This window comes from Hemicordylus capensis, chromosome 3 (genome assembly GCF_027244095.1).
Source record: "Hemicordylus capensis ecotype Gifberg chromosome 3, rHemCap1.1.pri, whole genome shotgun sequence".
Classification (NCBI taxonomy): domain Eukaryota; kingdom Metazoa; phylum Chordata; class Lepidosauria; order Squamata; family Cordylidae; genus Hemicordylus; species Hemicordylus capensis.
In genome coordinates this window covers 286,140,577-286,155,994 of record NC_069659.1, presented here as the reverse complement: position 1 = coordinate 286,155,994, position 15,418 = coordinate 286,140,577, and the positions used below count along the sequence as shown (strand labels likewise).

The window sequence follows — 15,418 nt, the reverse complement described above, 5'->3', positions numbered from 1 at the left end:
TAGATGGACCAATGGTCTGACTTGATATATGGCAGCTTCCCATGTACCTATATCCTGTCCTATTCTTGAGGTTTAATCTGGGTAATGATACATTAATCAAAGCAAAATAGCAATTTTATATTAGATATTTAAAATATCATTCTCCCACGCACCTACTCCTGGCCACCAAATGTCCTCCATGGGGTGGGGGCGCGTTTAGAGAAATGCTATTGATTGATTGATTAAGTGCTGTCAAGTTGATGTCGACTCTTAGTGACCACATAGATTCTCTCCAGGATAATCTGTCTTCAACTTGGCCTTTACGGTCTCTCAGTGGTGCATTCATTGCTGCATAATAGAGTCCATCCACCTTGCTGCTGGTCATCCTCTTCTCTTTCCTTCAACGTTCCCCAGCATTATGAACTTCTCAAGGGAGCTGGATCTTCACATAATGTGTCTGAAGCATGATACTTTGAGCCTGGTTATTTGTGCCTCGAGTGAAAATTATGGATTGATTTCTCCTATGCTCCATTTGTTTGTTTTCCTGGCTGTCCATGGTATCTTCAAAAGTCTTTCCCAGCACCAAAGTTCAAAAGCATCAGTACTTTTTCTGTCTTGCTTCTTCAAAGTACAGCTTTTGCATTCATAGAGTGTCATGGGAAAAACCATAGTTCAAACAATTCTAATCTTTGTAGGTATAGACATGTCATGTCATCTAAATATCCTTTCCAAGGCCTTCATTGCAACCCTACCAAGTGCTAGTCTGCGGCATATTTCTTGACTGCTGGATCCTTTACTGTTGATGGTCAGTCCCAAAAGGCAGAAGCTACCCACCACTTCAGTGTCTTCATTATCAATTCTGAGGCTGGTTGCTGTACCCATTGGCATTAGTTTAGTCTTCTTTACATTTAGTTGTAGTCCCATTTTTTCACTGTGCTCGACTTTCATTACTAGAGCTTGCAGATCATCCACATTCTCAGCTGTCAGAGTGGTGTCATCAGCATAGTGCAGGTTATTGATGTTTCTTCCTCCAACTTTAAAACCATGCTCATCTTCTTCCAATCCAGTTTCTCTAGGTATATGTTCAGCAAATAAATTGAATAAATAAGGAGAAAGTATACAGCCTTGTCTTACTCCTTTGCCAATCTGGAACCAGTCTGTTTCATCATGTTCTGTCTGGACTGTATAGAGAAATGCTATACTGCATCCAAAATGTTTTCAAACTAGGGCTCGATTGAACCCCATAAGGCTACTAAGAGTACTTTGGCAACAGTGCCCAATGTGTGTACACTTGGAACATAAGGAGCATTTGTCAAATAGGAATTCCAAACTTATAGGGACAACTGGAAGGTGGATTGGGGGGAATCCTCTGCTGTGCTATTATTGAATATTGAATACTCCCAGAAAGGTTCTTCAGTCTGGTGGCTGTGAATGGGATCTGGCAGGTTTTTTTAGCCATTCACCCTACACTACATCTCTGCAGCTGCAGTGTTTAATGCTTGCTTCATCCTATCTTTCTTGTGTCCTTCTGCAGGATTTTGTGGCTGGCTTGTCCATTATTCTACGTGGCACAATAGACGATCGGCTCAATTGGGCCTTCAACCTCTATGACCTGAACAAAGATGGCTGCATCACCAAAGAGGTATGTATCGAGAGAGAAGAAGCCCACGGTGCTCTAAGATGCTAGAGACTCCTGGTACTATCCACTCTCATAAACCTCACTTAACTCAAAATAGAGTTACAATGTTTGCTGATCATTTTTCCCCCCTATGCCCTGCCTTGCAGGAAATGATGGACATAATGAAATCCATTTATGACATGATGGGCAAGTGTACTTACCCAGCCATGCGAGAAGAGGCCCCTCGGGAGCATGTGGAAAGTTTCTTCCAGGTGAGCCTAGCACCTGAACATTGCCATGAGAGTGTCCTGCATCTCCCACACAAAAGTGCAAGTTGTCAAGATATTTGGGTATATCCCTTTGCTGAAACAGGAGGGATTCCCACTGCCAGAGCCCTACTCTTCACCCGGGCACCCTTTGTTCCTCTGTTGCTTCTTTGGTGCAGATACCATTCCCCATCCGTTGCAGATCCTAGTTATGTTCACAGTCTTGAACCTGTTTGCAACATCAGTCCACTGACATTCCCTTGAACACTTGCAAGATAGCAGTAAAGAGGTGGGGGCCCATTCTCTACCAGTGGTATCTTTTAGGCTCCTTGGAAGCACAGACAGGTTGCTCGATCAGCTGTATCTCAGGAATGCAGATGTGCTTCTTGGATATGGGCATTGTAGTAGAGTAATCTGTGCCTAAAGCTGCTCTCTTTCCTAGGGAGTATCTGTGTGTTCTTCCCTTCACTTCTCATGTCCTTGTATTTATATTTCAGAAAATGGACCGAAACAAAGACGGTGTGGTGACTATTGAGGAGTTCATTGAGTCCTGCCAGAAGGTAACATATAGTTGTCCACATTTGGCCATTGTGGCCATTTGTAGTGGATTACAAGAGACACACAGCCTTGCTACCTCACCACAGGAGACAGGAGGGTGCATTCCCTCTTGTATCTGTAATCCAAAATACACCATTAAGGATTCCTTATTGGATGAGACTTAAGTCAAGGCTGTGTCACTCCTCTGCCCTTATAGAGCTCCTCCCATTTGCTGTTGCCCAAGAGAGGGTTGTTTTCCCATTGTTTCTGCCAAATGTCAGCTTGACTGACCTGATCCCCTTTCATGCACATGAAATCTTGCTTTAGATACCTATTGAGATGGAGCAACTATCGGGGATCTGTACAAATGAAGGTGCTCGAGAGTTGCTTTTTGCTTTGGGGGATATGATGCTTTGTTTCTCTGAGCCAAAGCTGCCTGCTGTACACTGGACTTATCTGTTTCATTCCGCGTCTTAGTGAGTACAGATGAGTGAACTCAGGGTAGGGTAAAAGCCTTTCCAGATGCATCATAAGAGGTGTCTAAAGACTTTCCCATTTTTTCACACACTGCTCAATACACAGTGGTTGTGTGTGTCAAGACATCTTTTGGCAGGATAGAAGATAGTGCTTTATTTTTCTACTGTTGTGAAGATAGTGCTTTATTTTTAAGTTGCAGGTCAATCACACTCTCCTGTATTGGTCATGTAGCCCTTTCAAACCAAAAGACAAAAAGCAAGCAAGGAAGCCCTCTGCCCCAACAACAGCAATGTTCTGCCGTTTTGTGAATCTTTTCTAAAATTAGGTCTTAATTATTTAAAAAACACTTTGTAGGCAGTGGGCTTTCCTTCTCTAGCATTGGAGTACATATCTTACCTGTTTTAATATAGAAAGTATCAACAGGAGGGTTTTCCCCATTTTTATAACAAGATCCTCTCCTTACCATTGTAGTGATAGTAAGGATTTAAGGGAGAACTAGGCCTCACTTAGAACAACAATTGGAAGGGTAGGCCTTTTCTAATAAGGGGGAAAGCCCCAGAAAATAAAAACAGAAGGACCAATCCAGAGGACTGGGTGGGGTCTACATTCATAGCCACCTGCAGAAGAAGAGAAAGCTTTTTTTGTCCATCTGTCCCAAGAGTGCCCTGAGGAAACAGTTGTTTGAGAAATGGATGGGGAAATGGAAGGCCCAGAAATCTAACCACCCCTCCCTGAAATATTTTATAGAGTAGATGGTGACAAAGTAGATGGTGACAGCCTACTGTGCATCTCTTACAGTCAAGGATTCACCCCAGTAAACCTGGAGGGCTGCAGTGAAGGGGAAGAAGATAAGGAAGGCCTGAAATAAGCGTTCCCCTCCCAATCTGGCTCTGGTTGGAACTGTTTGCAACATCAGGCATCATGGCAGCTCAGTAGGATTTAGAGTTTGGAAGAATACAAATATGATGAATATTTATATACTGCTTTTCAACCAAAGTTTCCAAAGTGGTTTACATACAGAAATTAATTAAATGGCTGCCTGCCCCAAAGGGCTCACAGTCATAAGAAAGACACCAACAACAGCTGCTGGAGAGATACTGTGCTGGGGTTGGATAGGGCCAGTTGCTTTCCTCCCTGCTAAATAAAGAGAATCACCACTTTTAAAAGGTGCCTCTTTGCTCAGTTAGAAAGCCAGAAGAACAGTAGGCAACCCTAAGTAAATGGGAGCGATGGTTTTTTTTTTTTGGTTTTTTTTAATGGAAACATTTTTTTCCCTCATTAAAAAAAAAAAAGAGAGAGAAGGAATTTTATTTTATTTTTTGCAACCAGATAAAAGCAAGTTTACATTTGTTTTATTTATAGCTTTCAGGAAATGACAGTCAGGGTAGTATTAGGGATAAAGGTCAGCGTGTATGCTCCTCAGGGGAAGAAAGAGTGTAAAGAGCACCAACCCTGCAGAGGAGAGCATGGAAGCCAAAATGCTAGCATCAACAGGAAAGGGAGAAAAGACTCCTCCACAGATACTTCAGACCTAGGAACTGGTCTAGGGGTAGATGGGAGCACAGAGGCAATTACCCAGAATCCTGAATATTGGAAGTTCCAAGTGGAATTCAAGAGAATGGAAATGGAACAAGGAAAAGAAAGACTAGTGGTGGAGCAGAAGAAAGCTGAGCTAGTCCACAAGGTTGAGATGAAGCAGATTAATAAAGTGACCATTCCATGGCCAACTGCCCCAATAGCACTAGTGGGGAAAGAAAAGAAGTTTCCCGAATATAAGGAAGGGGAGGAAGCTGGTGCATATCTGGCCAATTTTTTGGGGAAAAAAACATGTATCCGTAATTAAATACCTGAGGCACAGTACATGTATTGCCTGAGACCACATCTCAGTGGCACACTGATGGCCATGTCTGCTGGGATAGTGGAAGAAATGGCCTATCAGCTTTTCCAGTAGAGAGTCAAGTCTCAGTTGGGACTCACCCCCAAGAATGCCTGCCAGAAGTTACATAGCCTCCGGAAGAAGTTCACTGAGACATATCAGGCCTTTACTCACCAGTTAAGGTGGACCAATAAGAGGTGGATGGAGAGGGCAGGGGTTAAGACTCTGGAAGACTTGGTGAACCTTACACAAGTTGAGCAGTTCCTTATGCAACTTCCAGACTCCCTCTATGAACAGCCTTTCAGTTGAGCTCCATGGATCATTATGAAAGCAGGAGAGTTGGCTGAAAGGTTCACTGAGACCAGACTGAGTTCCAAGTCTACCCTGAGCCTACACCCAAAAGATTCTCCAGAACCCTTTGTGCTCCAGGAGGACCAACACCCAGCCCAGGTAGGGCCAGGAGCCTCTGTACACCTCACTGCATCCAAGTGGGAGGAGCTTCTGCCACCAGGAGGCCACCCTGTGGATAAACCTCCCCCTCAATGTTTCAGATATGGGGGGGCACTTTAAAAAGGACTGTCCCCAAGTAGTGTTCCGTGTCAACTATGTACTTCCCATTTCAGAAGAGAGGAGACTAGCCAAGCGTTTAATGGGGACATTCCCCAGGTGAGGAGAGTTCCAGTAATTGTAAATGTCCAGTCAGTTGTGGCCCGAAAGGACTCAGGTGCTGACATCTCTGTGGTGCACAAGGACCTTTTTGGGGACTACCCTTTGCTAATGCACCTATAACATACATTGAAGGGACCCATGTGAAGGGGATGCCCTTCGTGAAGGTGCCTATCCAGATTGGGGATTGGAGGGGTGAATGGGAGTTTGCAATTTGGGATCATCACCCTGTTGCTTTGTTGATTGGCAGTGACTTGGCCTCACATGTCTGGGGCACTCTATGTCCAGGTGAGAAGGATCTTGAACAAGAAGGGTTAGAACACTGGCTGCAAGCCACCCACAGTCAGCAAGCAGACGCTTCTTCCCAACTCCGTAAGGAACCCAAGACAGCAGAAGAAGAAGATATATTAGACCACAGTGAGGACCCCAGCATTACCCCCACTTCCCTTCCTCGGACTGATCTGGATGCCCAGGACACAGGGGGCGACCGGCCACGTGGACCTGGTCTTACAGAGGCTACTACAGTAGCCTCTCCTCTGCCAGATTTTGGTTCAGAAGGTGAGCCAGAAGAACAGGCAGAGAGCTCCACCATTATTGGGTATGAGGCTTTTCGGAAGACACAGGAGAATGACAAGAGCCTAACTAAGATCAGGGAGCTGCTGGAAGGCAGGCAGCTCAGCAGAAACCAGAGATCTAGATGCATTAAGGAGAACAATTTGCTGTACCAGGAATTACTTCCTAAGAGGCATACGGAAGGATTTGAACCTCGGAGACAACTCCTAGTACCCACAGAGTATCGCATGAAATTACTGAGTTTAGCTCATGACCACCCTAGTGGACATATGAGGGTAGGCTGAACTGAGACAAAACCTCTATTAGGAGGGCTATGGCCAGGATGTGACCAACTATATGAAAACTTGTGACACCTACTAGTGGGAGAGAACCAATAAGGACAAAGCTAAAGCCCCATTACAACTACTACCAATGATAGACCTACCATTCCAGAGAGTTACAGTGGACATTTTGGGGCCCGTTCATCCAGAGACAGACAGACAGACAGACACAGACACCCCCCCGGGCAAGCAGTATGTCCTTACATTGGTAGATTATGCCACCTCGTGGCCAGAAGCAATGGCCTTGAGCCTTGTCTGTCAGCCAAGTGTTGATAGACGTATATGCCAGATTAGGCTGGCCCCTGGAGATTCTCTCAGATGCCAGCACTAACTTTATTGTTGGCATGATGAAGAAACTATGGACTGTTCATAGGCTTGCTTGAACAGTTAGTGTCAGTCCCTTATGATCACCAAACCAATGACCTTGTGGTGAAGTTTAATGGGACTTTGGGAATTAGAATGTGGAGGTTTATTGATGAACATTCCAACAACTGGGTCCTTGTGCTACCCCAGTTGTTGTTCGCATACTGGGCTGTACCTCATCCAAGCCTTGGATTCTTGAGCTTGTGTATGGGAGAAAAGTCTGAGTCCGCCTGGAGCTAGTTCGACATCAGTAGGAAGGAAGAGGAGGTTCTCCCCCCCCCCAATAATGGTTAACATCCTTGATTTTGTGGACCAATTCCAAAATGACCTTCAGGAAATTCTACAGCTTGCTCACAAGAGTCTACGAAAGACACAACTGGAACAGAAAGTCTTATATAATGAACATGCCTTGAAATAGGAGACCAAGTGCTAGTTCTCAGACATCTCCACACTAACAAAATATAGATGGAATAGCAGGGGCCATACCAGGTCAAGGAGAAACTGGGGAAGGTAAACTATTTGGTTGAGTTCCCAGGGACACAGCTCAAACCAAGGATCAATCATATAAACTCTCTCAAACCCCACTATACTCGAGAAACTAGGGTGTTCAGTATTACTGTTGAGTTAATAGAGGGGACGAGCATCCCAGATGACATGTATCTGGGAGATCAGAAAGGAGGAGGCATGGAGGAAATCCCCTGGACATCCACACTCTCTGAGTCACAGAGAACTTAAGTATGGCAGCTTGCAGGAAACTGAAGAAATGCTAGCCCTGGATATATGGTAGTTAAACCATGCCAGAGTGAATGGGCCTCCCCAGTGGTGTTAGTTAACAAACCCAGAGGGGAGATCCAATTTTGTGTGGACTACAGGAACTGAATTAAAAAATAATCCCTGACAGCTACTCTGTGCCCAAATTTGATGACCTACTGGAACAGTTGGCAGGGGCCGAAGTTCATCAGTTCACTGGACTTAACCAAGGGTTAGTGGCAATTCCCCACTAGATGAAAGCAGCCGGGAATGCTCATCTTTTATTACACACCATGGCTTTGATGAATTCATGGTTCTGCCCTTTGGACTCTGGAGTGCCTCTGCCACCTTCTCTAATAGGGATGTGTACAAACCAGTTCGGAGGCCCTTTTATGGACCTCTGAACCGGTTCAAATGTCCAGTGGTTCAGCCAGTTCAAAGGTGGAGGGGTTGTTTTAAGGACTGGGGAGGGTGGTCTTCCTTCTCCCCCGCCAGCACTGTGTCTAGAAATGGTCCCACAGGGCAGCAGAGAGAGTACCTCCTTGTTGCACCAGTGTACTTAGGACCAGAAGTATCTGGATGTGCCCAGTGTGCATGCACACATTACAACCCCTAGAAGCTAAGGTTAAGATCATTCTGGACTGACTAACCCCTAAGAAGTAGTATTAAGTGGGATCTTTTCTGGGATTAGCATAATCCCAGAAATTTATACTTCATTATAGTAAAATAGCATTATAGTAAAATCTTGCTTTCTGATCTCACAAAGAACGCTGGCCCCCATGATGTGAGGTGGAAAGAGGAATGTCAAGCAGCTTTTGACCAGCTAAAAATTGCAGTCAGTAACTGTCCTGTGCTCCAAGCACCTGATTATACTACGCCTTTCATCCTCACCACTGAACAGGGTATCGGGGCTGTCCTAACCGATAAGGCCAGACAGTATACAGCATCCTGTTATCTTCCTAAGTAAAAAGTTATCTGAGAGAGAGTTACATTGGAGTATACCAGAAAAGGAGTGCAATGCCATTGTCTATGCCCTGGAGAAGCTACACCATCACTTATGGGGGCAGAGGTTCAAGCTATGCACAGACCATGCTGTGCTCCAATGGCTGCAAGAAGCCCAACACAAAAAAGAAGTTTGTGCGTTGGAGTCTTCAGGAGTTTGATTTTGAGGTGGAATACATTCCAGGAAAAACTAACATTGTTGCAGATGCATTGTCCAGAAGGCCTTTTGAAGATGAGCCCTAAGAGACAATTCAGCCAAACCAGGTGCTAAAAGGCACTTGTTTACTGCTTAACAGATGTAGAACATTTGGCTTGTTGTAGGTATACTTGACTGTTGCCCTAAAGTGTTTTTGGTGTTGTGCTATATCTATGTGGAACAGATAGCCAGGACTGGGCTATTTAAAGTTAAAACCATAGCATAATGTACCCGTTATCATCCTCCTAACTCAATGCAGGTTGTGAAAACCTTTCAACCCCTGGGCCTTTTATGGGCCTCCAAACAGATTCAAAAGACTGACAGTTCGAGGGTGGAGGGGATACCTTTAAGGACTGGGGAGGGTGCTCTTACCCCCACCCTACCCCCCACAACCATGTATCTCCCACCGGCACTGCAGTTTTAAAGGGTCTGGTGAGGCGGCAGCATGCCTCCCTGCCATCCCATTGCCTCCTCAGACCGGAAGTACCCGGCATGAATGTGCATGTTGGGTGTGGGTGTGCGCGTGAGCACATGCACGCACGCATGCCAGGTACTTCCGGTCACTTCTGGTCTGAGGAGGCGAGGAGGCAATGGGGCAGCCACCCTGCTGGACCCTTTTAAACCCACCACACTGGACCCACCACACTGCCACCCCGCTGGACCCTTTTAAACTGAAGCATCGGGGGGGGTGGGTGTGTAAGAGCACACTTTCCATTCCTTAAAGGTATCCCCCCTCGAGCCGCCCTCCCACCAGCGGTTCCATGCACATCTCTAGCATGTAGTGATAGTAAGGATTTGAGGGAAGACTAGGCCTCACTTAGAGCAACAGTTGGGAGGGTGGGCCTTTCCTAATAATAGCAATAGCACTTACATTTATATACCGCTCTATAGCCGGAACTCTCTAAGCGGTTTACAATGATTTAGTATATTGCCCCCAACATTCTGGGTACTCATTTTACCGACCTTGGAAGGATGGAAGGCTGAGTCAACCTTGAGCCCCTGGTCAGGATCGAACTTGTAACCTTCTGGTTACAGGGCAGCAGTTTTACCACTGCGCCACCAGGGGCTCTGGTGGAATAAGGCAGAAAGCACAGGAAAATTGAAACAAAATGATCAATCCAGAGGACTGGGCAGGGTCTACACTCATAATAGCCACCTGCAGAAGAAGAGAACACTGTTGTTGGGGGTGGTTCTGTCTGGAATACCCCGAGGAAGCAGTTAGCTGAGAAATGGGAGGCCATAGCCTGGAGGCAGGAGACAGCAGGAAGACTGTTGCCTGTGAGTATTAGGATAAGGACCAGTTCAGTTAGATGCATGAGGGCAGTTCTTTTTCTTTATTGTGTTGCTTGAATCTGAGTTGCTTGGTTAATGAAAAACCTCTCTCTCTTACCATCTGCTCTATGAAAAAGACTTATTGCCTACCTTTTTTCTTGTGTGTGATAATAAACCCTTGCTGGTGCAGTGTTCTACTCTTCATTTTAGGTCTGCTTAATCACATGCCTTTGGAGCCTAGGGATGCTCAGCCCCTTCCAGAGAGGGTCTTTCTACTTTATACCCCACCCACCCCCATCTTATATAGAGAGTGGTTTTTCCTACATCACAATAAAGTGGATGGTGGCAGCCTACTGTGAATACTGAGATTCACCCCAGTAAACCTGGAGAAGTACAGGAAAAGAATATGGAATGCCTGAAATAAGTCCTCTGTCTCCAGTTCCAGTTGGAGCTTTGACAACCATGCATTAGAGAGGGAAGGAGCATTGCATTTTGGGCACTGAATCCAGGCTGCTGCACTCTTAGTGTGACACAGAAATTGGAAGGAGTTATGAGAAAATTGTGAGGGCTATGAATATTTGATAAGGCCCCTTTTGTCCAAGATACAGGATGGGGGCAGGGGAAGAGACAAAGCTGAAGTATCATAGTAACTAAGTTCCAGCCTCAAATTTCTCACCATACCCATGACCTTGATTTGCCATCTTCTCTCTGGCAGGATGAAAATATCATGAGTTCCATGAAACTCTTTGACAACGTGATCTAGCTGGCCACCCTGGAGCCCAAACCTTCACATATATCCCAGGGCTTGTCTTCTTGGTGTTATCCCTCTGAGGCACTCTTCTCTTGGCTGTCTGGATAAAGCTGCCCCATCTCTTGTCCACACTGAACCAGTGACTTTGTGGAGACAATCCTCACATCGTCAAGATGCAGCTGGAGGCAAGCCCCTGCAACAGCTACCAAGTGGGAGACTTCAGCTGGGTTGTGCTAAGGCCCAACAAGGAGAAAGGTGGGCAGCCACAAGCACTGTTTCTGGGCATTGAAAACAAGTGGATCAGCCTATCACTTCCCCCAGGAAATGGCACTGTCCTGTCACCATGTAGTGTGCCCACACTTCAGGACCTTCCAACTCACAACCACCCCTGGTCCCTCCCTGAGGCTCCAAGTGGGTTCCACACCACCAGATGGCAATGCAACCACTGATTGCCAAGGACTTGCAAAGGATTTCGTGTATCTACAATCCTACCTACTCCCTACAGGGAGAGGACTACATCCGATCTGCACTAAGGCTCTCATTGCACATGCGCTAATACCCTAATGCTTCCAGCAGGGGAGACATTTCCTGGTGTCAAGGCATCTTGCAGTCCAGGCAGTAATTAACAATGCTGGGAAGAAGCTGAAGCAGGGAAGACGGGTTGGTAGGATTCCATAACAGAGGATAGATAATGAGTGTCACTCAAAAGAAGCAGGCACAATAGAACCTTTAGGTTTAGTTTGGTAAGTGGGAGGGAATGAATGAATTCATGTTGGGGGGAGGGGGGAGCATTTAACTGCATGGGAGTTTCACCCTCCCACACCCCACTATATAAAAATGGGAAACACAGAGAGGAAATCACATTGGCAACATTGAAGTAAGAATGAAAGTTAGAGATGTTTCTACGCAGCTCCAGAATAGACTTGTATGTTAAGCACCTTCACCAAGCAGATGTTGTACAGAATATATAGATGGAAAGAGCTCTGCTATTCTAGAGTGAGAAACTCAGGGATCACTTAATGATTATGGGTGACAATATGCCTGACTCCAAAAGAAGACCCAGACATGAGGCGCTGTAGGTTCATAGAAAGCTGCCTTATACTGAGCTAGGCACAGACTACAGTAGACGGACCTTATACTAATGTCCATCTAACTTAGTATTATTGACACTGAGTGGCAGCAACTCTCCAGGCTTTCCAACAGGGATCCTTCCCAGCCCTACCTGAAGATGCCAGGAATGTAAGCTAGGACCTACATGCAAAGAAGATGCTCTGCTACAGAGCTGCTGGCACTAGTCAGTGGCAGGGTTCTGTTATGAAGCTTGTTTGGAGCTAGCTGCAGTGAGAGATGAAAACATGAGTTCCGTGTAGCTCTCCGACAGTGCAATGATGGTGTATAGTAAAGGTGGAGGGAAGCATGTCAGAGAATATCGAAGAGAGTGGGGAAACTTGGCTGCTGCTTCCCTGTGTCACCTATATTCGCTCTCTGCACAGGAGCCTAATGGCTTCCCCTCAACCAGCTGCTCATCTGTCTGTGATGCTACCCCTTTATTGATTGCCACCCTCATGGCAAGAAGCCCTTGGATCAATCAAAAGCACATTATGGGCAGCCAGAAGCTTCAGGGCCTATTTATGGAGCTCCAGAGTGTCAGCAACAGTGTCCCTGTGCAGAGGGCTGACAGTCACATTAAATGGACAAGACAGAGAAACAGCAAGAAAAAATGGACTGACAATGAGTAGTGAGGGGAGATTGGGGAAAAGCTGGGTGGCTATAGAGGAGCAAATAGGGGCAGTTTGGGCAACTCCAAAATACAGTTTGGGTGTGTAGAGGGCCTTAAATTAGAATGCCCCTGTGTCATTAATTGCCTATGCTGCTCACAGTTATGGCATTCATCTAAGGGGCAGAATGCCACAAGTGTGACGGCAGGCACTTCCATGATCGGCAGCCTGAGTTGCTCTAGGCTGCGGACCACAAAAGCACCTGCTGTCATGCTTACAGTATTCGCCTCTTCAGACAAAGGCCGTAACCGTGAGCAGCATGAGCAGAGGGAGTGAGTGAGTGATGTGCTGGGGGTGGGTCTAACGAGTTGCATTAAGGGGAGGGGTAACATGACAAAAGTGAAAGATGAGCTCAGCAAAAGCATTCTGGATTGACCGAAGATGGAAGATGGAGATGCCAGGAGTGAAGACCATAAAACTAGGAGACTGGAGTAAAGCAAGATCATGAACAAAGGTTTTATTAGAAAGTACAAAAGGAAAGGAAGAAATAGTAGGATGACCATAGAGAGAAGAGCCAAAGATGACAAAGTTTTTGAAACAGGTGTGATCACTGCATCCTAAGAAAGACAGCAATGTGCAGCAGAGATACCCAGCATATGTGAGCTAGAGGTTTATGGCATAAACCACAGGCAGCTTCTAGATGGCAGAGATTAATACCCTCTCTACTAGCCCTGTCTGGTCCTCAATGTCGTACACACTAGCTCTATTAGTATGCTTATATCCTATCCTATCCTCCTCTTATCCCAGCCCTGAGCTACCCTCGGCTCTGCCGTTGTCCATCTTAACAAGCAACCCTCATATCTCTGTTTCAACCTCAGAATGTAATCCTAATTCAGATTAAGAATTGCAGATAGTTCAGAGAACTATGCAAGGCCCCACTGCAGTGAAGGTCCCTCTTCTGGGGGCTGGAAGTAGAGTGTGTCATTCAGGAGGGATTCCCATGGGGCTGGAAGAAGGACTGGAATGAGGCCAAAATTTGAACTGGCTGACTCAGGATTTATTAGCTATGCAAACAGACGTCCACATGCACTGGAGCCTAGGTATGGTTCTTCCCCTTCCTGAGGCTGCCATTTCACTTCTTATGGGTCCATCATGCCAGCACTTAATGATTCCTCTCATGCAGTCTAGATGTATGCTGTGAGGGTCACACCTGGAATCATCCTGGAGGTCAGGACAGTCTGCATCTACTAAGTCATTATTTTACTTTAATTTGCACACTGCCCCGTCCCATAGCCTCAGGGCTCTTCACGCCATTTAAAAAGTTCCTTTCAATTTGGCTTGTACCACCCCACCTGTGCCTCCAAGTATCCATAGCTGCTCCTTGTATCCCATGCCTTTCAAATTTCCTTCAAGCCCATCCATTCCATACATATATAGTCCTCAGTGGAGCAACTTCCAATCAAATGCTGCCCTACCCTCTTGCATTCCCTTATCTTCCAGCCAAGGAAGCCAGTTTCCACAGATCACAGATAACACAGACATCCTCCTAGCTCGCACACCACCCCTCTGCCATCCTCATTCCTCAACTCATTCCCAGATTTTCTGTCCAGCTAAAATCAAGACTGCTCATTAAAGTTCCTCATCCCCTAGGAGCTACTGAAGAAGCCTGACTCCCACCCCCAACTCTCCCTAGGGGCCTTTTAGTCCAGCCAGAATGCTTTAGTGTTATTCTACCTGTTTTACAGTCACTCATGAAGCAGCTTCCAATATAACAATTGCTTAATGCAGTGTGCATAGTTCAGAGCATGTTGCAGTGGCCATATGGATAGCATCTGAAACAACTTCCAACTGTTGGCCATAGAGACAGATGTAAATTTCTGGAATTTTTGAAGTGATAGGGGGGAAACTGAAATTTTGGGACAAAAAGCTTATATACAAAGCTTATTTTTGTATCACATTTACACTTTACTGTTTTAAAGACACAAAATGAACTATGCACAGCTTAGTACGTAAGACATTTGTTTTTTTCCAAATGAAGTTAAGGCATTGATATGTTCATATTTCATAAGTATTCCAAACAACAGCGCTAGAGATTATAGAAGGTTTTTTTCCCCTCTTTCAATTTTTCCAAGCTTTCTAGTTTGTCCATCTCTGGCCTTAAGGGGCGGGCGGGGGGAGGTAGGAAAACTCCATCTCACACACCCCTGAATTTTTCTTGGGCTTCACATTTCTAGGTGGCCAAAATGGGTACAGTGGATAATATAGAAAATTTGGTATCCATACTGCCACTGCTAGGAATATCTTCAGGTGGTATGGAAATTTGTCACACAATGTAGGAAATCTACTCAGAAATTCTCTATACTGTATAGCCACCATATGGCATAAACCCTCTGAGGAGGCTATTTCTAACAGCCTCTGTGTTGGGTAGGTAACCTTTGGCACTGGCTGTTATTAAATTAGAACTCACATAATCCCCAACCACAATATACTGATAACTGACGTTGTAGTTCAACACCAGCTGGATTGCCAAAGGTTGCCTACTCCTGCTCTATGTGGTGGCTCTAGCATGTAAAGTGGTGCTGTCAGCTGGAGCTGGATCAGAGGCCAGATGGCTGGTGAAACAATATAGAGGATCTATGTCAGCTGAGATGGCCACAAAACCAATGCAAGAGCAGCTGCTGAAGAGAAGATTTATGGCAATGTGTTTCGATAACTGATCTTTTTCAAGGGACATTTTCACTTGACTGCCTAGAAGAGATATTTTTATTCCAAAATTCTAAGCAGACTAGATTGATGAGTGTATTTATCTAAAGAGTTGTTATATTGGTTCTTTCCCTGCTCAGTGGAAAAACCTACAGTATAGAACAACTCTTTGGAAAGACACATTCCTCAGTCTGCTCAGGATTTTGGAAAGAAAATATATTTTCCAGGCAGTCAAATGAAAATGTCCCTTGAAAGAGATCAGTAATCAAAACGCATTGCCATAAATCTTCTCAACAGCTACTCTTACACCATTTTTGTACCAGATGGCTAGTATGTAGCTGCTATGCACAA

At 45.4% G+C, this 15,418-nt stretch overlaps 1 protein-coding gene and 1 long non-coding RNA gene across 9 annotated transcripts in view; one reads left to right on the top strand and one right to left on the bottom strand.

Moving 5' to 3' along the window:
- The window catches only part of KCNIP2 (potassium voltage-gated channel interacting protein 2), a 176,254-nt gene extending 160,961 nt beyond the window's left edge, over positions 1–15,293 (top strand). For 3 of the 8 annotated variants that reach the window (XM_053312804.1, XM_053312799.1, XM_053312802.1), the window contains 4 exons: positions 1,514–1,621; positions 1,765–1,869; positions 2,361–2,423; positions 10,611–15,293. In XM_053312804.1, the coding sequence (XP_053168779.1) occupies positions 1,514–1,621; positions 1,765–1,869; positions 2,361–2,423; positions 10,611–10,658 (324 nt within the window). In that variant the 3' untranslated portion in view covers positions 10,659–15,293. Of the gene's footprint in view, positions 1–1,513; positions 1,622–1,764; positions 1,870–2,360; positions 2,424–3,675; positions 4,975–5,033; positions 5,204–5,669; positions 8,307–8,326; positions 10,085–10,610 lie in introns of those variants that run through there. The other 5 variants (XM_053312803.1, XM_053312798.1, XR_008320314.1 and 2 more) reach the window with 4 other exon arrangements.
- LOC128352316 (uncharacterized) overlaps positions 1–15,418 on the bottom strand; it is a 61,297-nt gene that overhangs the window by 36,287 nt on the left and 9,592 nt on the right. The window lies entirely within an intron of this gene.